General features: G+C 48.9%; 10 protein-coding genes across 10 annotated transcripts; 6 read left to right on the top strand and 4 right to left on the bottom strand.

Annotated features, from left to right (window-relative positions):
* Window positions 1-142: 142 nt before the first annotated feature.
* On the top strand, window positions 143-1,949 carry TRIVIDRAFT_215338 (uncharacterized protein; the record flags this gene model as incomplete). Its single annotated transcript, XM_014105403.1, has 2 exons — window positions 143-747; window positions 835-1,949. The coding sequence occupies 2 exons, from the start codon at window positions 526-528 to the stop codon at window positions 1,852-1,854; spliced, it is 1,242 nt and encodes a 413-aa protein (XP_013960878.1).
* A 459-nt stretch (window positions 1,950-2,408) lies between these two features.
* On the top strand, window positions 2,409-2,996 carry TRIVIDRAFT_26204 (uncharacterized protein; the record flags this gene model as incomplete). Its single annotated transcript, XM_014104944.1, has 1 exon — window positions 2,409-2,996. A coding segment is annotated over one exon (588 nt), but the record flags the coding sequence as incomplete, so codon positions are not given.
* Window positions 2,997-3,036: 40 nt separating this feature from the next.
* On the bottom strand, window positions 3,037-4,471 carry TRIVIDRAFT_111863 (uncharacterized protein; the record flags this gene model as incomplete). The annotated part of the gene is made up of 3 exons (XM_014105404.1): window positions 3,037-3,765; window positions 3,829-4,100; window positions 4,198-4,471. The coding sequence occupies 3 exons, from the start codon at window positions 4,382-4,384 to the stop codon at window positions 3,196-3,198; spliced, it is 1,029 nt and encodes a 342-aa protein (XP_013960879.1).
* A 628-nt stretch (window positions 4,472-5,099) lies between these two features.
* TRIVIDRAFT_77948 (uncharacterized protein) lies at window positions 5,100-6,671 on the top strand (the record flags this gene model as incomplete). The annotated part of the gene is made up of 3 exons (XM_014105434.1): window positions 5,100-5,285; window positions 5,475-5,852; window positions 5,905-6,671. 3 exons carry the CDS (start codon window positions 5,100-5,102, stop codon window positions 6,451-6,453), a joined length of 1,113 nt encoding a protein of 370 aa, XP_013960909.1.
* A 710-nt stretch (window positions 6,672-7,381) lies between these two features.
* TRIVIDRAFT_188934 (uncharacterized protein) lies at window positions 7,382-10,202 on the top strand (the record flags this gene model as incomplete). The annotated part of the gene is made up of 4 exons (XM_014105405.1): window positions 7,382-7,607; window positions 7,681-8,627; window positions 8,690-9,810; window positions 9,881-10,202. 4 exons carry the CDS (start codon window positions 7,382-7,384, stop codon window positions 10,200-10,202), a joined length of 2,616 nt encoding a protein of 871 aa, XP_013960880.1.
* A 452-nt stretch (window positions 10,203-10,654) lies between these two features.
* On the top strand, window positions 10,655-10,886 carry TRIVIDRAFT_19977 (uncharacterized protein; the record flags this gene model as incomplete). The annotated part of the gene is made up of 2 exons (XM_014104651.1): window positions 10,655-10,723; window positions 10,791-10,886. Coding segments are annotated over 2 exons (165 nt in total), but the record flags the coding sequence as incomplete, so codon positions are not given.
* Window positions 10,887-11,102: 216 nt separating this feature from the next.
* On the bottom strand, window positions 11,103-14,503 carry TRIVIDRAFT_50131 (uncharacterized protein; the record flags this gene model as incomplete). Its single annotated transcript, XM_014105406.1, has 4 exons — window positions 11,103-12,184; window positions 12,248-13,949; window positions 14,015-14,368; window positions 14,429-14,503. The coding sequence occupies 4 exons, from the start codon at window positions 14,501-14,503 to the stop codon at window positions 11,103-11,105; spliced, it is 3,213 nt and encodes a 1,070-aa protein (XP_013960881.1).
* Window positions 14,504-14,971: 468 nt separating this feature from the next.
* On the top strand, window positions 14,972-16,571 carry TRIVIDRAFT_90608 (uncharacterized protein; the record flags this gene model as incomplete). The annotated part of the gene is made up of 4 exons (XM_014105407.1): window positions 14,972-15,238; window positions 15,294-15,351; window positions 15,457-15,938; window positions 16,001-16,571. The coding sequence occupies 4 exons, from the start codon at window positions 15,134-15,136 to the stop codon at window positions 16,478-16,480; spliced, it is 1,125 nt and encodes a 374-aa protein (XP_013960882.1).
* A 92-nt stretch (window positions 16,572-16,663) lies between these two features.
* On the bottom strand, window positions 16,664-18,624 carry TRIVIDRAFT_90609 (uncharacterized protein; the record flags this gene model as incomplete). The annotated part of the gene is made up of 4 exons (XM_014105408.1): window positions 16,664-17,413; window positions 17,487-18,128; window positions 18,190-18,464; window positions 18,549-18,624. 3 exons carry the CDS (start codon window positions 18,457-18,459, stop codon window positions 16,907-16,909), a joined length of 1,419 nt encoding a protein of 472 aa, XP_013960883.1.
* A 641-nt stretch (window positions 18,625-19,265) lies between these two features.
* On the bottom strand, window positions 19,266-20,897 carry ECH1 (glycoside hydrolase family 18 protein; the record flags this gene model as incomplete). Its single annotated transcript, XM_014105409.1, has 4 exons — window positions 19,266-20,386; window positions 20,442-20,491; window positions 20,559-20,657; window positions 20,713-20,897. The coding sequence occupies 4 exons, from the start codon at window positions 20,853-20,855 to the stop codon at window positions 19,386-19,388; spliced, it is 1,293 nt and encodes a 430-aa protein (XP_013960884.1).
* Between the last annotated feature and the right edge of the window lie 41 nt (window positions 20,898-20,938).

Here is a 20,938-nt window from a genome sequence, read left to right on the forward strand (position 1 = left end):
CATTTTGCCGTCTCTCTTACTGTGCGTCTGCCGCTTAATGTCCCACCAACAGTTTCATTCCCTTCTTCCTTGATCCATCGAAACCAACAGCAACTCCTCCACTACTTTCACGCAATCACACATTTCCATGCCATTTACACTTCTCCCATTTCCCTTAGCCTAGTTCTAGACTTAGTCGTCGAACGGTGACATGCTCTGCTCACTCAATCAGCGTCTGCTTGCCCCTCCGATCCGAGCTTGTGCCGATCGCCGTCAGACAAGCCGGGCTCCGTACGAGTGAGTACTTTAACCCAGCCTGACTTGTGTGGGAAGATGTCAACCACCGAACACGCCACCAAGTAGCCAGTGGCTCGATCAGCGGAGGGGCTAATTGGCCAATTCAACAAAAAGCACGAGAAGCAGAAAATCTTTCTCCGGCTTACTCTGGTAGCCGTGTCTTATTAAATCCTGCGTCGCCCGCCTTGTCTCGGCTTTTGGCTTGCCCAGGTTCAACCGCTTCAATCTCATCACCAATTGCACCCCGCCATGGCTTCATCCATGGCTGCCTCTCGCTATGCCCAGCGCGTGGCCTCACAGGTCCGTCTGCGCTCCGTAAGGGCTCCTCGAGGCCAATTGGCCTTCAATCGATGGGCATCGTCCGCCTCAGGTAGTCGTCGAGCTCCCGCCAGCTTCGGAACGTCATCCTCAGCAGCCGTTTGGCTTGCAGCCGCCGCCATTGGCATCACGGCTCCCTTGGCCTACAGCTTGGTAAGTCTTACACTATAGGCCCAGGGAGACATAATCCGCGCCGAGACCCCTCCAGCTTACATGTCTCTCCTTGTTTTTCTTTCCTAGACGACGGCGGAGCCTGCAAAGCTCGATGTCACAACCCTTGCCGAGAAGGATGAGCAGAAGAAGAGAGAGGCGGTTGTCACCGAAGAGTCGCCCATGCGCCTGCGGATGGAGAAGTTCATCAAGGAGCAGCAGCAAATAATTGTCAAGGAGCTCGAGCGCATCGACGGAAAGAAGTTTCGCAAGGACGAGTGGACACGACCCAATGGCGGCGGCGGCATAACCTGTGTGCTGCAGGAGGGTAACGTATTCGAAAAGGCCGGCCTCGGCGTCAGCGTCGTCTACGGAACGCTGCCCAAGCCCGCCATCTTGAAGATGCGAGAGAACCACAAGAACCTCGACCCCGATGTCGAGTCGTTGGAATTCTTCGCTGCTGGTCTGAGCATGGTGCTCCATCCTTACAACCCTATGGCTCCTACCGTGCACCTGAATTACCGATACTTCGAAACGGCCAATCCCGACGGCACCTCTCAGGCTTGGTGGTTCGGAGGCGGCTGCGACCTTACGCCCTCATACCTCTTTGACGAAGACGCCATCCACTTCCACAAGACAATCAAGGCGGCCTGCGATTCTCACGACAAGACATACTATCCTCGATTCAAGAAGTGGTGCGACAAGTACTTTTACAACAAGCATCGTGGTGAGTGCCGAGGCGTGGGCGGTATCTTCTTTGACGATCTAGACGAGACAGAGCGAGACCAGGAGAACACTTTTGCATTCATTCAGGACTGCCTCAAGTCTTTCCTGCCGTCATACGTTCCCATTCTAGAGAAGCGCAAGGATATGCCCTATGACGATAAGGAGAAGGAATGGCAGCAGATCCGTAGAGGCAAGTATGTCGAGTTCAACCTGGTCCACGACCGAGGCACCGCCTTTGGGTTGAACACTCCTGGATCCCGAGTCGAGAGTATTCTCATGAGCTTGCCATTGACGGCAAGCTGGAAGTACATGTATGAGCCAGAGCCCAAGAGCAGGGAGCAGAGACTGGTGGATGTCCTGAAGGAGCCCAAGGAGTGGGTGTGATTTGGTATATTCCTGTGTAATAATGCATAAAACAGTATATTTTGTAGTGTAGCGGCATAGATAAAAAAAAGCATCATTGAGTACAAGTACTCTATAACTTTCCTGTGGTGAGACCAGAAAATGATAATATCTGCTGAAGGTGAAAATTAGTGCCTAAAATAGACTAGGTGACTGTAGTTTGGAGGAGAATAGGTATGTCACAACTTCTTTACACGGACCTGACGTACAATTATTTCATACGCTGCCATCCTCCATCTAAGTGGTGCGCAACTTCTTTTCTCTGCTCTTTTCTGGTCAAGATTTCACGACTAGGCACTCACGGCAAAATGATATTGATAAGCCATCACCAGTGCTACACATAGCAAGACTCAAACTCGAGAGGCCTCATTCTGCTTTTGCCAGGATTTGCACTTAGACGGCATACACCCAAGATGGAGGAGCACAATCTGCCATCTCACCATCAGTTGTTCGCGGCCCTTATTCCGCCATCGCCCCTCCCAGGACTCCGTGCCACAACTGATTTCACTGGCAATCCGGAAGATTCAAACTGGCGGCGGCAATTGTTGACTCTTCATGTCATCTTCCCAAGCCTTCTTCTACCGGCCCTGGATCTACTGGATCGTGGACTGGTCAGCCGTATCTTGGTGGCAAACAAGTTGCAAGATGCACCTGAGGGAGCAGTGCCAGCAGAACCATCAGCTCTTGACGGCGGGAAGAAGGAGAATACCGATGAACAGCCTGAAGACTACATCCCTGACAGTTGGCAAGCGACGGACTGCAAGGACCAGATATGTATGTACACCGTCCAGTCTGCTGCCTCTACCACATCCCGGCGTAAACGACATACCTCGCAAGCAACAAAGGTATATGCGGTGCACCTTGACGCATGGAGCTGTTCCTGCGGTGGATTCGCCCTCGATGCGTATTCCAACTACGGTGTGACCAATAATGGCGAGAAGCTTCAGAACTCTCCACCACCGGGATGGCTCGGCACCCTGGGACTGGATAGATTAGCATCACTCGAGGATTTTCCGTGTTGTAAGCACCTCCTCGCATGTTTACTGGCAGAGAAATGGAGGAAGACAGCTGGGAGTCACGTCCAAGATAAGTACACAACCAAGGAAGAGTTGGCTGCCATAATAGGGGGTTCCTGATACATTCCTACAAAATCAAGACAGAATTAGATCAGACGCAGATGAATCAAGGAAAGCGTCTATTTGAGTTGATTTTTCCCTAGCGGTTTGCTACTATCAACATATAGAAAGCACTAGTTCACTTATTACTCTAAGCACTGCTCGCCCCTCCAGATTCAGGCAGCATCAGGTTGACCTTTCCCGTTCATTATTTCTTTTTGGGCTTCTCTTTGTCGCCGCTCTCCTTGGCCTCTCCGTTTGCGGCGGTGGCGGCGCCGTCCTTCTTCTCATCCTTATTAGTGGCCTCGTCCTTCTTCGGCTCCTTCTCATCTTGCTGCTGTCGGTTTTGGATCTTGTTCTCTATTAAATCGTGGAATGCCGTAATGGCGCGTATCAAGCTGCTCAGGTAGATGGCCATCAGCTGGTCGTTGGTCTTGATGCTCATGGCATGTGACAGTTCGTGGCTTCCCACTTTGCTGTCATCGTCTGGTGTAGAGAGGTTGGGGAGAAGGTTGAAGACGTCTTGTAGGTTGCCAAGAATCGCATGGTTGACGGGGAGTTGTCCATCAAGGACCTTCTGAAGATAGGCACCAATGTCTCGTAACCGGAGGTGCAGTCCTTGAAGCGACTGGAGCTGGTTAGTGACGCGCGTGGATAGAGTGCCAACAGCAACGTCACGAATGTCTCTTAGCAAGTGCTCAACACCAATTTCCTCAGCCTCCTCAGCCTCGATGATCGATGGTGTGTGGACAAACGTTCGAGAAGTCGTCGTTCCATCCTATAGAGAGAGAAAAGGGATCAGTTTTGTCTTCTCTCCAGTGTGTCACTGAGAGCAACCTACATCTTTGATTTCCTCGACCGCAAAATACGCGTCAGTAGGGACGCCTGATTCCTTCGGCTGGACATCAATAATGACCAGTAGAGGGTTAGGTGTGTAGCGCTTGAACAGCTCGTTGATCTCGAGATCAGAGGCACGGAGCTTTGGTCCGGTATGGTACCACCCCACCAGCTTCTCGCGCGCATTTACTTTCTTGAACATGTCGTTCATAGACTCGACATAGTTGTGATCCAAGAACCATACTGAAGGGTCCTTTTCATCCTCCTCAAAAGGGACTGGACAAAAGCATGGCTTGTTAGAAGATACAACCTTGTTGAGTGGGAGAATCTCTGCAGAATCTCTGCAGAATCTCTGCCTAGTTCCTAGACGTACCTGCAAAGCTGTTCGACACTCTCACGTTCTTTCCATCATTTTGGCCAAGGAGAACTCCAACCACCCGTCTCTTTGTCTTGTTGTGTACTGTTCGGTTGTAGTGGTCAACTGCGGAGAGGAGGACGAGCGGAGCGACAGAGACGTTTCTCGTAACCAGCGAGAGTGTTTCCGCAGTGGTGGTCGGCATTGTAACTGGCTGAGAACGGGACCTTTCTGAGCAGTGTAGCGGAGGAGTCGATGCTCAGGGAAGAGTGGGAGGAGTGGGAGGAGTGAGAGCTGGTCGCAGCGGTTTGTAAACGGCGAGAGCACAGGAAAACACGCCGATTGGTTTGAAGGTCGTGGCTCGTGGTCAGTGATTTGCTTAACGGTGGAATCGCCAAAGAAGCAATTAGGTACCTATCCGACTTACGTCGCTGCGTTCCGTCATACTAGCAGTACCCCTCCACTAAGCTAACTGGCGAAGCTACACCAATTACGGCAGTAGTTTTTTTTTTAAAAAAAAACACGTTAAAGGGATATTAGTAATAAAAAGCATAAATATTTTTTTAATAAAAAATATTGCTCTACAGAAATACTATTAATTTTAAATACTCTGCTATAAATATTGATGTATATTACATAGAATTTGTTTATATATAATAATATTATTATAGTTATTTCTATTTAAAATAATAAACTTGGAATATTTGTTAATATTTTGGAAAGATCTATTCCTATTAATATCTAATATAAATAATTTCATATTTTAATGGTTTGATTACAATGTTTACTCCTCTTAGTAACCTCGGATGACAAACTACCCCTGCCAATCTACCATCCAGATTCACTAATAAAAGTGTTTCCTTGCCACATGTGTCTGCTCCTCGACAAGGCATGATCTTGCCTCGACAATTGGAGACGCAATGGAGCCTCCTCCAACCAAACTGACACCGGGCAAGGGTGTTCAGTCGACATCCAACAAGGGGCCTCCATCACCCACCTTGGCAAATGTTGTGCGCCACTTCGCTCTGGACAGCGGCTCGACGTTGCTTGCCACGGCGGTAATGACAGTCTTGATCTTTGGTGGATGCTGCTCCAATGTACGTGCTGTATCCCGGTGACAGCTGCTTGTGGTCGCGTGACTGAACAGAGTGTGTCCGCAGGTGTATGCTTTAGAGGCAATCATCAAGTAAGCCTTTCAACCAATGCCGATTTCAGTTGCCAACCCGAGTCTAACATGTATCTCTAATAGCTTCGAGCCGACAAATGGTAAACTTGTACTTGCATACCCTCCATAGACGACCGATTCCAACCTTGCACTTATCCACGCAGGAACCCTCGTAACTTTCGTTCAATTTCTATTCGTCTCCATAACGGGCTATGTAGCGCAGTTCGATAGATCACGCCCGCCATTCTTCATTGCTCCCAACGTCGTCCCACTCAGCCGCTGGCTTGTCAACATTCTCTTGTTCTTTGCCATCAACGTATTGAACAACCATGCCTTCAGCTATGACATATCAGTGCCGGTTCATATTATTCTACGATCCGGAGGCAGCATAACAACCATGGCTGCCGGCTATCTGTACGGCAAGACGTATTCACGACCCCAAATCTTTGCAGTATTTCTGCTGAGTATCGGCGTCAGCCTCGCTGCTTGGTCGGATTCCAAAGACAAGGTAGCTCGTCATCACCAACAATGTTTCTTCCTCGCTCTAACATATCCCGCAGAAAACGACTGACGACATTGCTGACCCTGTGTTCAACCCTGGGCTTTTGATCATCTTTACTGCTCAAGTACTCTCGGCTATTATGGGCCTGTATACCGAAGCAACGTATCGAAAGTACGGGCCGCAGTGGAGGGAGAACCTTTTCTATTCCCACATCTTGTCACTACCATTGTTCTTGCCCTTTGCGCCTTCTATGTGGCGCAACTTACTCGTGCTAAGCGAAAGCACCCCCCTTGCACTCAACATACCGTTTGCTGCTTCACTACAGACAATACGAGTTCCATCCCAACTGGCGTATCTTTCGGCCAACGTGTTGACCCAGTATGCCTGTATTCGTGGCGTGAACCTTCTTGCGGCAAACGCATCGGCACTCACCGTTACGATAATACTTAGCATTCGAAAGCTCATGAGCCTCTTGCTAAGCATCTGGTTATTTGGCAACACTCTCAAAGCCGGTACCCTTCTAAGCGCGGTAGTAGTGTTTGGAGCCGCCGGTCTTTACAGTGTTGCCCCGAAACCTGTCCCGGCCAAGGAAAAGAAGAAGGATTGAGGTTGTCACTAGAATTTGCTTACCGCAAAACTAGATCCGCTTGTTATCCGGAGCAAATGCCTTGTCATTTGATAGAAGAAGCCAGCTCGAGAAGAGACAGACTTCAAAGCATCATACGATTTGAAGCGACTTATTAGAGCAGTCTACATAGAGTACAAATCGCTTTTTAGATTTATATATACGGCAAGCGGTCGAGATATACATATCAAATGCCCTTTATACGACCGTAACAACACCTTTCTGCGTTTAAACCCCCCAGTAGTCTCATACTCGGCACTTGTCGCCTGAATGCCGCCCAGAAGCAATAAGAGACAAGGGCTGTTTAAGCAATAACAACGCTAGTCCTAATCTGTACGGTCCAACAACAAGTGCGGATTAGCTTTAATCCAACTGCCTGCATGTATTTCGTACCTAACAGTACGAGATCGCCTTGCTGCGGCTCTTTGTTTTTGTGCCAACTACTTCTTGCTGTGTAACCTTGAATCATCATCACGGACTAATCGGTCTATCCATTTCCAACTACGCAGTCATTGGCACGCTCATTTTGCCGGTATCCATATATTTGACGACAGCCTAAGTGAATTAGAGTTATGGCTGGTGAGTTCATACACCGGATAAGCATTTGGTGGCTTCACAGTTGCGCTTCATTGGGCCGTATTCTGAACCTAATAAATGGGGCTGCCTTAACTCTTTTTCTTGCTTTCACGATGGTTATTTGCGTTTGCGTCTTTGAATTGCCATAACCACGGTTCCTAATCACATTCGTCTAGACCACGCGTTGCATGGCAGTAATGGCTTATCCCTCCCGGTTCGTACCAGGGACGAGGGGGAGGACGAAGCTGTGCAAGGGCAGGCCACCAGTGGTTTAATCGACTCTGAACTTCATCCAGATTCCATCGAGGACCACGAACAACATCTCCACGATGGCATGCTGCTACGAGATCTCCAAGAGCGCACGGCGTTCTATGACCCTGTTGCAGAACTTCAGATGACGCAGACGGATGCAAAGTTGTTCTATCAACGGAGCAAGATTGATCCACGGACTGGGAATTCTCCATGGCCACAGTCAACTCCTTTTGGAAGCCCTCTTATTCTCTCAGGCTCACGCCCAGCCACAGAGTGGGGGGGCGATTCGTTGATTCTTGATCCTGATGGTGATTAGATAATCCGTCCGCGAAACATGTCAAGAAAACGGGTTGCTGATTGAGGTACTAGACAAGCCTGAAGCCGTAGATACCTTTGCCAGGCCCTATGAACCGGCAATCCCCCCCAATGGCTCATATCCTCTGAAGCCGAGTCTTAGTGCTGGTCTCATGTCTAACGAGGCAAAGGCCACCAATGACCCCGCTTCTGGACTGGCAGGCAATGGACTCTTTGATACTGAGCCTCATATAACGGCCGAGCTCAGTGCGATTTCAAAGCAGATTCATAGAATACTTGACATGAGACGCAAGTACATCTCTCTGTCTAATCAGGGGCCGAATGACAACCCCAGAGATAATGCCGACTGGGAAATATACCCCCCTCCTCCCGACCCAGCGTGGATCCATGGCCATAGTCATAGCACCGACGAAGCCGGCAAGCAAGGCGTGGGCTCTTCGACCAATGCCCCTGAACGAAAGAGGCCTGTCCGAAAAAGAAAGCCTGGCCACGATATTGGAGATGACTTCTTCCTTGATGACTTACTTCCCTTGCCTGGAAACGGCGAGATGACCTTTGAAATGGACAGCGAAGGAGTCTATCAAGTATTCAACACTTCAGAGAGTAAAACTCCCGCTATGCGCGTGCCAAATATTCGAGAATTCTACATTGACTTGGAAGAAATTCTTACGGTTTCATCTGATGGCCCAAGCAAGAGCTTTGCTTTTCGTCGACTTCAGTATTTAGAAGCAAAATTCAATTTATATGTTCTCCTTAATGAATACCAGGAGACTGCCGACAGCAAAAAGGTGCCGCATCGAGATTTTTACAACGTTCGAAAAGTGGACACGCACGTTCACCACTCTGCATGTATGAATCAGAAGCATCTGTTGCGATTTATCAAGAGTAAGATGAAGAAGTATCCGAACGAAGTCGTGCTCTTCCGAGATGGCAAGCATCTCACTCTGGCGGAGGTGTTTGCCAGTATCAATCTGACGGCGTATGATTTGAGCATAGATACACTTGATATGCATGTAAGTCGCAATTTCTATAACCTAGGCGGATTTCCCATTGCAGCTGTATTCTAACAGATCAGGCACACACTGATTCCTTTCACCGTTTCGATAAATTCAATCTCAAGTACAACCCCATTGGCGAGTCGCGCCTGAGAACGATATTTCTCAAAACCGACAACTTCATCCATGGGCGCTACCTGGCAGAGATTACCAAGGAAGTGATATCTGACTTGGAATCTAGCAAATATCAGATGGTAGAATGGCGCATATCCATCTATGGCAAGTCCATGGATGAGTGGGATAGGCTCGCAGCCTGGGTTGTGGACAACAAGCTCTTTTCTCACAATGTTCGCTGGCTAGTCCAAATCCCTCGCCTCTACGACATCTACAAAGCTAGCGGCTTGATGGACACGTTTGAGCAGGTTCTGAAGAATGTGTTCCAACCCCTATTCGAAGTCACCAAAGATCCTTCAAGCCATCCGAAGCTACATGTTTTTCTCCAGCGTGTCATTGGCTTTGATAGCGTTGATGACGAAAGCAAAATCGAGAGGCGGCTGTTTAAAAAATTCCCAGTGCCCAGAGCCTGGGATACGAAGCAGAATCCTCCCTATAGCTACTGGATCTATTACCTGTTTGCCAACATGACCTCGTTGAACCACTTCCGACGGAGTCGCGGCTTCAACACGTTCGTTCTTCGACCTCATTGTGGAGAGGCAGGCGATAGTGAGCACTTGGCTGTGGCAGCATTATGCTGTCACAGTATTAGCCATGGGCTATTACTGCGGAAAGTTCCCCTGCTCCAATACATCTTTTATTTAGAGCAGATCGGAATCGCCATGTCGCCACTGAGTAACAACGCCTTGTTCTTGGCTTACGAGCGAAATCCATTCCATCAGTATTTCAGGCGTGGTTTGAACGTCTCTCTATCCACGGACGACCCGTTGCAATTTGCTTTTACCAAGGAGCCCTTAATCGAAGAGTATGCAGTGGCTGCGCAGATCTATAAGCTAAGCCCGGTGGATATGTGCGAGCTGGCAAAGAATTCAGTAAAGCAGAGCGGCTATGAGAAGGCCATCAAGAAACAGTGGCTGGGCCAAGATTTTGAGAAGCCTGGGAAAGACGGGAATAAGATGGTAAAGACAAATGTGCCGGATCGCAGAGAGGAATTCCGGTACCATACGCTCCTACAGGAGAGAGACATGTAAGTGATTAACGCTCCTTTCTTTTCTCTCTCCCATCACGCATGCATGTATACTTATTTTACCGTTTAGCTTGAGGAACTACCTTGATTATGGCTCTGGCAATGACGTTATGGCAAACGGTGCTCCTGCAAGCGCCCAAGCAGCAGAGCCTCTGGAAAACAAGAGCGCTTCTCTCCCAGCTGCTACAGCGACTGAGCCCAAGGACGTAGAGTCCGAGGGACATGTGACCTTTGTCGACGCTCACACCGGGGAGCCCCTTCTGCCTGCCAGCGCCAAGGCGGATAATCACTTGTCTGGAAGTGATCCCATGATGTTCCCAGGCATCCTTGCCAGGGAGCATCGGAATAACAGCTCGAGGAACTTGGCCCAGAGCGATGAAAGAGCAAAGTAGTGTTTCGATTGTAGGATAGTAATGAAGTCCGCTCTTGAAAGCTGCACCATATTCACAGTGCGTGATGTCAGCATATGTCCCAATTTTACAATGAACGCCTATCAGGTATATTGTCTTTATCGATTCAAAAAAGAATCCGAAAGTCTCAATATTCAATTAAAGTTTTTTTTTTTTTTTTTTTAAAAAAAAAAAAATTACATCATAAAGGTATTTATTTCACAGAGCGAGAGGAACTACTTAATATGTGACTCGCCTTCGTCAAACAAGCAGCAGCTCAATTTTCTCCACAGCGCTAACGGAGCCTCTCCCACTGGCATCCAAAATCCACTCCCGAGCCTTTCAGCATCTGATCATCCACCAGCCATTCCTTCATATCTCACCCAAAAGCATACCGATCGAGCTCACACACTTCCATCAATCTCATCCAGAAGCTCTTTTTTGCCAACGAATAAATGAATCCCCAAACGTCCACCCGCCCCGTCCAGAAGCTTTCCAAGGCAGTCGCCAAATGCGCGGTAGAGGTGGGCAAAAATCCCGGCGAAGATCGCTGCCAAATGTAACAGATACTAAAATTCAGATAAAATTCAGGCCGCCGCATACGGTAAATGCATCATGGCGGATTATAACGATGTATACAAAGACAAGTGCGCTCGAGAATTCCTGAGGTTGAAAGACTGCTACCTGGTGAGTCCACAAAATATCCTCCATCTACATAGCTGTGGGCAGAGAGAGACAGATACTCATTCAATTTACCACCACAGACAGCAGTAAAAAAGGCGTAAATAATAGCAATCATAAGGATTTTAAAAAACACTTAATTTTAATGAACCATATATTTTTTTTCTATTTTCTATTTTACTTGTCTTTCATTCTTATTCTCAAGGACATTGCGTTCTACTTTTAGAGCTTTACAAGTCGCAGTAACAGAGTAGCCTGCTGGACCTCTTGTTCCTCCTCCGCAATGAGTTCATTAGTGGCACCCTCTTGGTGTTTCTCAACTGGTCGTCGAAGGACCTTCTCAAAAGCGGAAGCTTGAGAAACAATGGCCTCCTCCAGTCCGATGTTGTCAGGATCCGACAGGACCTGGTATTCCATCTTGACGTCGTCGGTGGGCTGCAGACCGGCCTTCTTGCGCAAGCGCTGAACTCGGTTGATGATCTCTCTAGCCAATCCTTCCTGAGCCAATTCGGGGTGGATCTCAGAATCCAAAATGGTTAATAAATCGCTGTCAGTGTTGATTTCTAACATCTTAGACGCCTCATCCTCCTTTACGCTTCGGCGCACAACAAGATCTCCCTCCTCTAGACGGATGCCATCAACAATGATGAACTTGTCTGTGAGATAGCTCTGTGCTTGCTCGCTGGTCAATCCAGGCAGGGCTTTCTTGACCCGAGCCATATCCTTCTTGAGCTTTTTGCCAAGCACCGGCCAATCAGCCGTCACGCTGTACTGGACATTGTATTTTTCTTCGTCTCCAGTCAGGACCAGATCTCTAACGTTCAGTTCCTCGGTGATGTAGGATTCGAGCGACTTGATATCCTCAAGGTACTGCTTGTCGTGATGGATGACAACCAAGGTTCGAAGAGGTGTCTTGAGGCCAATGGCTCTGCGCTCTCGGGAAACACGTGCCAACTCAATGACTCGCTGCATTCTCGACACTCTGCGTTCAACCTCGGCATCGAACAGCTCTTGCTTAACTTCAGGGAACGGGAGGAAGTGAACACTCCGGGGGTCTTCTGCTTGCAGTTCCTTAGGAATGTGTCGCAGGAGCTTCTGATAGATGGTATCGGACAGGAAAGGTGTAAAGGGGGCCAATCCTCTGCAGAGGGTGAAGAGGACCTCAAAGAGAGAGTTGAGAGCATGCAGGGTATCATTGAGACCGTTTTCTCCCTTGAGACGGCGTCGGTTAAATCGAATATACCAGTTGGTGGTGTTGTCAATGAGCTCGAGAAGTCGAGGGACCACGGTATACAGTCGGTAGCCTTGAATACATGTTAGTTCCAGATCTATTGGTGCATAAAGTATTTCGACCTCCAATTACGTACCTTTCATCTCCTCGTTAACAAATTCAAGTAGACTCTGGCAGCTGGCCAGGATCCACTTGTCCATGACGTTGGTATTCGTGGTTTCCAGTTCGGTGTTCCACATGTAATCCACTCCTTCAACCTTCTTCAGGAGCGCAACCTGGCCCTCAAAGAACTTGTAACTGTTCCATAGCGGAAGGAGGACCTTTTGAACGACTTCTCTCACTCCAGTCTCCTTGAATCGCAACGGCTCGGCTCGCACAACGGGGGAGTTAATGAGATAGAGTCTCAGGGCATCAGATCCGTATTTGGTCATGACGATGCTGGGGTCAGGATAGTTCTTCAATCGTTTTGACATCTTCTTTCCGTCTTCAGCCAGAACGATACCATTCACAACACAGTTCTTGAACGGTGAAGTGCCGAACAAGTGTGTGCCCAGTACGAGCAATGTGTAGAACCATCCTCGAGTTTGGTCCAGGCCTTCGGCAATGAAATCTCCAGGAAACGAGGCCTTGAACTTTTCAACATTCTCAAACGGATAGTGTTGACTAGCATAGGGCATGCTACCGGACTCGAACCAGCAGTCGAAAACCTCTGTCACACGCTTCAGGGTGCCCTTACCCATTTTACTGGGGATAGTGATGTGATCGACCTTGTCTCGGTGAATATCAGTCAACTCTCCAGTGTAGCCACTGAGTTCTCGGAGTTCTTCAACGCTTCCCACACAAACGCGCTCTTCCATGTCGTCGCTCACCCAGAGCGGGATGGGTGTACCCCAGTAACGGTTTCTTCCAACATTCCAGTCTCGAGCGTTCTGGATCCAACTGGCGAATCGACGCTCCTTCACGAATGATGGAACCCAATGAGAATCTTCAATGTTCTTAAGCATGCTGGGAATGATTTCTGGGATGCGGATGAACCATGATGGCACAGCCCTATAGATAAGGGGCGTATCAGAGCGTGGGCACATGGGGTAAGAGTGGCGAAGCTGAGATTCAACAACCAGTCGCCCAGCCTGCTTGAGGTGCTTGATGATGTGCTTGTCGGCTTCCTTGACATGCAAGCCAGCGAATTCAGGGATACGGTCGGTGAAGTGACCAGTATCATTGATGGGATCCGGAGGTGGCCGGCTCTCACTGATGACGCCGGCCTCTAGGGCCACGTTGTAATCGTCCTCACCGAAAGCAGGTGCTTGGTGGACAATTCCGGTACCGCTATCCGCCGTGACATAGGTGGCATTCAGGACTTTGAATCCAACGTCCTTGAAATCTTCGTAGAAGTAGTCAAACAAAGGTTTGTACTTCCAGCCAAGCATTTCTGATCCCTTGACTTTGCCAACCTTTTGGAAATCGGCCTTCTTGGGGTCTTTATAAAGCGTAGTAAGCAGATTCTCCAGGATGATGTAGGTTTTTCCAGACTTGCCATCCTTGATCTTAAGGTATTCGAAGTCTGGGTGGGCGGCGAGACCGGTGTGTGATGGCAGAGTCCAAGGCGTGGTCGTCCATGCCAAAAGGTGAGTCTCGGGATCATCCACCAAGGGGAACGACACGACAACTGCGGGATCGGTAACGTCTTGATAGTTTTGGTTGGCCTCAAAGTTGCTAAGGGCAGTAGTCAGGACCGTCGAGTAAGGCATAACTCGGTAGCCCTGGTACACTTGGCCCTTGTCGTGCAGCTGCTTGAACACCCACCACAGGGATTCCATGAAGGTTGGGTCCATGGTCTGTGGCAGCACATTAGTAATGACCTCTGTGAGATGAACGGGGTTTTTTGACAATATATTCTGACCTTGTAGTCGTTATCGAAGTCAATCCATCGTCCCAAACGTTCAATGGTAGTGCGCCATTCGGCAGCGTATCGCATGACGATAGAACGGCATTCTTCGTTATACTTTGCAATTCCCAGCTTCTCCACGGCGGCCTTTCCGGAGATACCCAGCTTCTTGTCAATCTCGTGCTCGATGGGGAGTCCGTGAGTATCCCATCCGAATCTTCGCTCGACGTGGTAGCCCTTCATGGACCAATATCTCGGGATGATGTCCTTGATGGTGGACGCCAGCAAGTGGCCGTAATGGGGAAGACCCGTAGCGAATGGAGGGCCATCATAGAATGTGTAAGGCGGTCGGCCTTCAGACAATTCCAGCTGGAGAATTTTTCAGGATGCGCTCAGCAGAAAATGATTCATAATTCCTTGTCGACATACCTGACGGTGGAAAGCGTTGATCTCTTTCCATCGCGCGAGGATGGCCTCCTCCTCCTTGGGAAAATCGATGGACATGGTGCTATTCACTCTCTCTCACAAGCAAATGGAGTGGGTATGAATAGAAGGGAGAAGTATGGTGGCCAAAAACAAACAACCAAGGGAAGGGATGGCCCTTTATGCTCCCGCTGCTCAGGTCTGGATAATCGGCCTCGAGTGAGTCAAAAGTTCAAAAGTTCAAATGGAGGGGCAGTGTGATTCCGCAGAGGGTAAGTGGGGTTGCAGTCGCGCATTTGGACGCACGGGGCGCCGAAATTGCTGAATATTTTGGGCGCTAAGGCCATAACGGCAGCAAAATATGAGGAATACAGCAGTAACGCAGCAGTAATGCAGCAGCAAGGGATATTTCTGCTAGGCCATAAGCAGTAGTATTCTGCATCATGTGTATTAGTACAAGGTACCGAGTACGGAGCACAGCTGATATAATCCGTTCAACAGGCGCGCTGACGCATCTCGATAGACATCCCTATTAACAGGCTGTCAACTTGGGCCAAGAGCTCTGGATAGAGAGCAAGCAACACCGGATAGCGCCCGTGGATGGCCTTTTGGACGGCTGATGTGACGCGAGGTTATGCCTAGAGGCAATCGTTTGGCAAATAGAGAGAGAGACGACCGGACCCTCACCAGCTCGGAACCCAACTCTTGACCATGTCGTTCTTGTTTGGGAGAGGCAGATCGCGGGCTGCTGCCGATCTACCCAGGCAAGCTCGTGATCACATTATGAAGCTCGAAAGCCCTAACGGGATCTCCAAGGTGAGTGTCGTAATCCCCCGGCGTCGCGGCGTTGCCTCTGTTCTGACACGACCAGGCTGAAGAGCTTGCTCGCGTGCTCAATCAAATGAAGGTCGTTCTCCAAGGCACTCAAGGTATGCAATATACAGACGCCGCCCACGCTTCCTAGTACTATTCTATTACTCCTCCGTCCCACTGTTCTCAGCCTAGCCATCTGGGTGCATTAACACTAGCCTAAGAAACTGAGAGCTCACCCGAGCAGATCTATCAGCTCGTCACGGCTCTGATAGACGAAGACCTGCTCCACCTGCTAGCTACCAACCTCTATCGCCTACCTTTTGAGTCGCGAAAGGATACCCAAGTGATCTTCTCTTATGTATTCCGCTTCCGGCCCGCGGCAGCGGCTCCAAAGAGCGACCCCATCGCCCTGTCATATGTGGTGTGTAACAGGCCACAAGTCCTAGTTGAGCTCTGTCGCGCCTATGACCACAAAGAAAGTGCCACTCCTGCGGGATCCGTTCTTCGAGAGCTCCTCAAAAATGAAGCCGCCGCTGCCATAATCCTCTATGACGACGGTGATGAACCTGGATCTAGTTGTAAAGGCCTCAATGCTATTGATCGCAACCGGCCCCAGAGCGGTCGCGGAGTCTTTTGGAAGTTCTTCGACTGGATCAACAAGAGCTCCTTTGAGGTTGCTGCGGACGCGTTTACGACCTTCCGGGTGGGACATAATGCTACACCCGAACGCGAATTCTTGAGCACAGGTTTTCTAACGGTCAGCAGGAACTCTTGACACGGCATAAAGACCTGATCCCGAAATATCTATCAACCAACTTTGAACTGTTTTTTGACAAGTACAACAACACCCTGGTCCAGTCAAACAGTTATGTCACCAAACGACAGTCCATCAAACTCCTTGGTGAACTGCTCCTGGACCGCTCCAATTATAGTGTCATGACGGCCTATGTCGATAGTGGCGAGCACTTGAAAATATGCATGAACCTTCTTCGAGACGATAGGAAAATGGTCCAGTATGAAGGGTTCCACGTGTTCAAGGTTTTCGTTGCGAACCCGCATAAATCCATCGCCGTCCAGAAAATTCTTCTTATGAATCGCGAGAAGCTCTTGGTTTTTCTAGCACACTTTCTCGAGGACCGGACTGATGACGAACAATTCATTGATGAACGAGAATTTTTGATTAAGCAAATCCGTAATATGCCATCGACTCCAGTGGTCTCTCAACGATCTGTTAGCGCATCATAATGTATCTCGATTATTAGAGAGGGGGAAGAGGAGGAGGGGGCATAGTTTAGAACTGATATTAATGAGCGTCTTGCTATCCCTCCTTTCATTCATAATGATGGTTTTTTTTTTTTTTTTGCTCTCTATCCTCATTTGTATTGGAGTTTAGCAATATTGGGGAGTTTGGGCTACGTCAAATCATCTGCAGGTCAAGGGGTATGCCATTAAAGAAGATAATATTACAAACTGATTTGGTGTGCAAGCAAAAAGTTCAGTTGGATATCTATCACACCCAACTTTTGAACCACACTCCAGCTCTCCGAGCAACATATCATGACTTGCTACCGTAGCTTTTCATCTATTTCCTTCCCACTCATTCACCCGCGCCTGTTGAATAAACTTTGTTTGAATCTCCTATTAATTCGCAAAAACTCAAGCCAAGCAATTTCATCGTTGTCTAGAGAGCAGCACGTTGACGCTTTCTCGAGCATTTTGGCTGTTCCACACGCTATTGTTCCCGCCTCGTCGCCACTCATCGCCAGCAACATTTTCGGCATCGCTTGCCGCCTCGCCCATAATGATCTCCAGGTCGCGTTTCTGTGAACTGAGCCAACTCTTTACGAAATTGGCAGGGTCTTCACTCAACGATGAGAAGAAGGAGTGCTTGGCTTTGGACATTGAGATCGCCTGCACAAGCCTAGCAAGCTGCTCATCTAACCCGGTAATCTGCTTCAACGTGGCAGCGTATTGAGGGTTGTTCAACAAAGGACGCAAATTAGCCTTAATGGGATCCTCCACCAGCACCTGAATATCGTACACCGTAGGCTGAGGGTTTCTGTGGAATTCTTCGTCCACTCGAATCGTATATGGGAGAGAAATGGGGGGCAGAGGACGAAGATGTGGCATTACATACTCGCTGAGCATTGGTATAACGCCAGAATCTCGACCAATAACCTAGATTATTTAGTAATCGTGAAGAGGAAAAACGAAATGGCGAATTGCTAGAAGTAGCTCAGATGCTGCTCACCTTTTTCAGATATGCATCGCAACGAAAGTTACGCCTTTCTTCATCCTCTTGCAATCCGGATAGCCTGATGTATTCCCACAGTGCCATAACAGCCTCATGTTGCGTCGCTTCCTTCATGTCAACGATTTGCGCGAGCTCGGGAGTCAGCTGGTATCTTTCGGGTGACTCATGTCTCTGTAAATTGATTGTGATGTTCATGTTCTCATCCCCATTGCGCTTGAAAGTAAATTCATCAAAGTCAGCTTCAGGAGGCACGGCAGCACCTGGTTGGCCCTGCGAACTCTCTGGTCGTCTCCATTCTACATTATGTTCAGAGCCATTCCGGAACCGAGAGCGATCAAAGTCAACGGTAATGGATTGAAAGAAATGTGAAAATCGGTGCTTCTTTTGGTTCGGCTCCGTACCAGCAGGCTTCTGGGTCGAACCGCCTTCTTCTTGTTTGTCTGCTGCAGGAGAGGCTTTGGATGTCGCATCCTCGTTCGTGGCTTGATCGTCTTCGTCCAGGAGATAACCCTCGATTTTCACACGGTAAGATGCTTCCGTGGCCGGTGTAAAGTCAAAAGAATCGGCATTGAGACTATTCCCTTGCCAGATCTGGTCTTCGGTGGTATTGCTGATCCAGACTCGCAGTGTTTTCCGTAACTAGAAAGACCGTAAGCTATGCTGCATAAACGCTGCGTCAAGGAATGAAGAGGAGGCCAACCTTGGAACTTCGTTTTGCGTCATCAAGCACATCAAGTCGTTTTCGTGTAATCGTGGCGTCGATCAATCTCTCGATATCTCTCAATTCTGCATATCTCTTGACGCCATCCGGATCGATAATGCAGTCTTCCACGCCATCAGGAATATTCTTGTCGGTTGGCTTGCGACTTCTCCGCTTTGCTAATTCGCTAGCATGTGCTTGCGCCTGCTGCTGCTGGGCAATCTGCGCCTGTGTAAGAGGGACTGAGGGATGCGGTCCAGAAGACATCATGGGCCCTGTGCAAGTTAGAAGAAATGCGACTGACTGCTTTGGCTGATGGACAGAGAGAGAGAGAGAGAGAGAGAGAGAGATGCGCATACCAATCCCCCCTCGCCGCTGGTTCGGGGGATGCGGCGACCGTTGCGGTGCCTGTTGGGCATAGGCGCGATATTGTTGCTGCATCCTGGTGGGAAGTCGCAATGGGGCCTGGATTTGCAAACAAGAGCCAAAGCGATTGCGACTTGCTCAGGTTGGTGTTAAAGTGAAACCGCGTCGCGAACACGGGCGGTCATCTTAGTCACGTGCATGCGCCAATCAGGTTGGGTTGGGAAACCGATCATGAGCAGGATTGCCTAAGTGCCCAGTACCTATAGTATGAGTGAGACCACCATAGTGTCACAAGTACTGAGTACCTCATATCAATCACATGCGGAAATGGTACCCTCTTGCCTTCGACAATATCGATTCTAGGTCTACGGATTGGCATTTCCAAGGATAAAATCTTAGTTTCGGAAGATCCACCAGACAGGATATTCCATATACCATTATAAGCCTTGATTTTGAAAATTGAAACTCCTGAGAAAAAGATACGATATGAAGGCAGAGAAAGCTTATACCAAGTAGCGCTTGGAAACATCATCGTAAAATGCCGATATAGTACACGTAGATATGCAGTTTCTTCACCAAAGTGTTACAGAACCTAATGTGATATCTGATAGAATGACAGCGTTAAATAGGCATTTACTAGATGGGAAAGATTGTCGGATATCACTTATTACTTGGTACACACACGAATTCACCAAACAAGAAACTGGCATGATAAAACACTTTAGATACTATTCATGTATCTGTATATACTTATTTGGCCTATGTACAGGTGTATAAACAACTATTTACAACATTTTCAACTGCTGTGTATCCCCTGAAAAGAAGCCACCTTAGTTGAGACCCTTCCTGATGTTGTCATACTTGGAGTTGGGGTAGCTCAGCAGGTTCTGAGTTGAGTCCAGACTTCCAAGAGCTCTGTGACTTGTTCCAATCAGCGAGTCAGTTCCCTTCTTATCGGCTGAGGCCTCCCAGAACATGCTACCTCCCAAGCCAAGAGACTTGAGGTAGGCCACCTTGGTGTTGATCATGTCAGGGGTATCGAAAGAGATAAGCTCCTTGGTGTTGGAGTTGTAGCTGTAGTAGCCCTTTGCCACATCATCGTACTTGATGGTAGCACCGGCCCTGGGGAGGGCCTTGTAATCCCAGATACCGGCCTCCCAGCTTCCAGTGGAGCCACCACCGCCACCTCCAACTCCGTTGTAAGTCTGGCCAATACCAGCGGTGTTCTGGAATGATCGTCCATAAATGGGCATGCCAAGAACAATCTTGTTTGCGGGAACGCCTCCCTTGATATAATCCTTGACAGCAGAATCCGTGTTGAAGGGAGTGGCATTGGGGTTCGATGGGTTGGCGAACAGATTGGCGTCATGTCCAGTAAGGGGGCTGAAGGAACCAGCGTAGTCGTAGGCCATGAGGTTAATGTAGTCGAGGACTTGGCCAAGATCAGCCAGGCGCAACTTAGAGTAGTTGTCCTTGCCAGCTGGGGCGGCAATGGTGAGGAGGAAGTGGTAGCCAGGGGCGTATTGTGCGGCATAGGCATCTAGCTGAGATCGGACTTCCTTGAGCAGAAGGATCATGTTGGAGGCCTGGGTGCTGTCTGCGGGGTACTCCCAATCGACATCAATACCATCGAAACCCCAATCCTTCATGAATGTAATGGCAGTTCGTGCAAAGTTCTTTCGGTTGGCATCGGTGCTTGCTGCAGAAGGGAAATTGGTGGACCAGGTCCAGCCACCAATGGAGAGCAAAACCTTGAGGCCTCGGTTGGCCTTCTTCACCTTGAACAACTGCTTGACGCAGCCATAGGCATTGGTGCCGACATCATTCCAAGCTATTGTGATTGTAAGCATGTGTACATAGCGGAGCTAGAGATGAGGAACCCCTACAATCATCGGCATAGTGCTTCTCGAAATCGGCGTAGGTATCGCCAGAGACACTGAAAGACGGTTAGGACCCGGGAAGTAACTTTTAGAGAATATACCCTCTCCGAGTTTCTGACTTACACAGTGCCGTCTGCCTGGAGGTTCATGAATGAGTAGATGACATGAGTGACATCTGAAGCCACCAAATCGGCAGGCTGGAAGTTGCGCTCGTAAATGCCCCTTCAAGGACGTGTTGTCAGCAGTGAATCTATGAAAGCTTGTTGGTTTCACTTACCAGTTGGTGAAGTAGACAGAGTTTGCGTATCCATTGGCTCTCTTCTCAACGGAGTGCTCCTCTGTAGCTAGAGGGCTTGCAGAGCTGAGGGTAGCCTGCAGCGCAGCCAGCAAGGCCACGGATTTGCCGAGGAAGCTCAACATGGTGAATTGCTTGTGATGTGAATGAATCTTTCAAGCTTGCCACTTCTGTGCTGAATTTTCTTCTGGGATGCCGAATGAGAACC

This window comes from Trichoderma virens, assembly GCF_000170995.1.
Source record: "Trichoderma virens Gv29-8 chromosome Unknown TRIVIscaffold_2, whole genome shotgun sequence".
Lineage (NCBI taxonomy): Eukaryota > Fungi > Ascomycota > Sordariomycetes > Hypocreales > Hypocreaceae > Trichoderma > Trichoderma virens.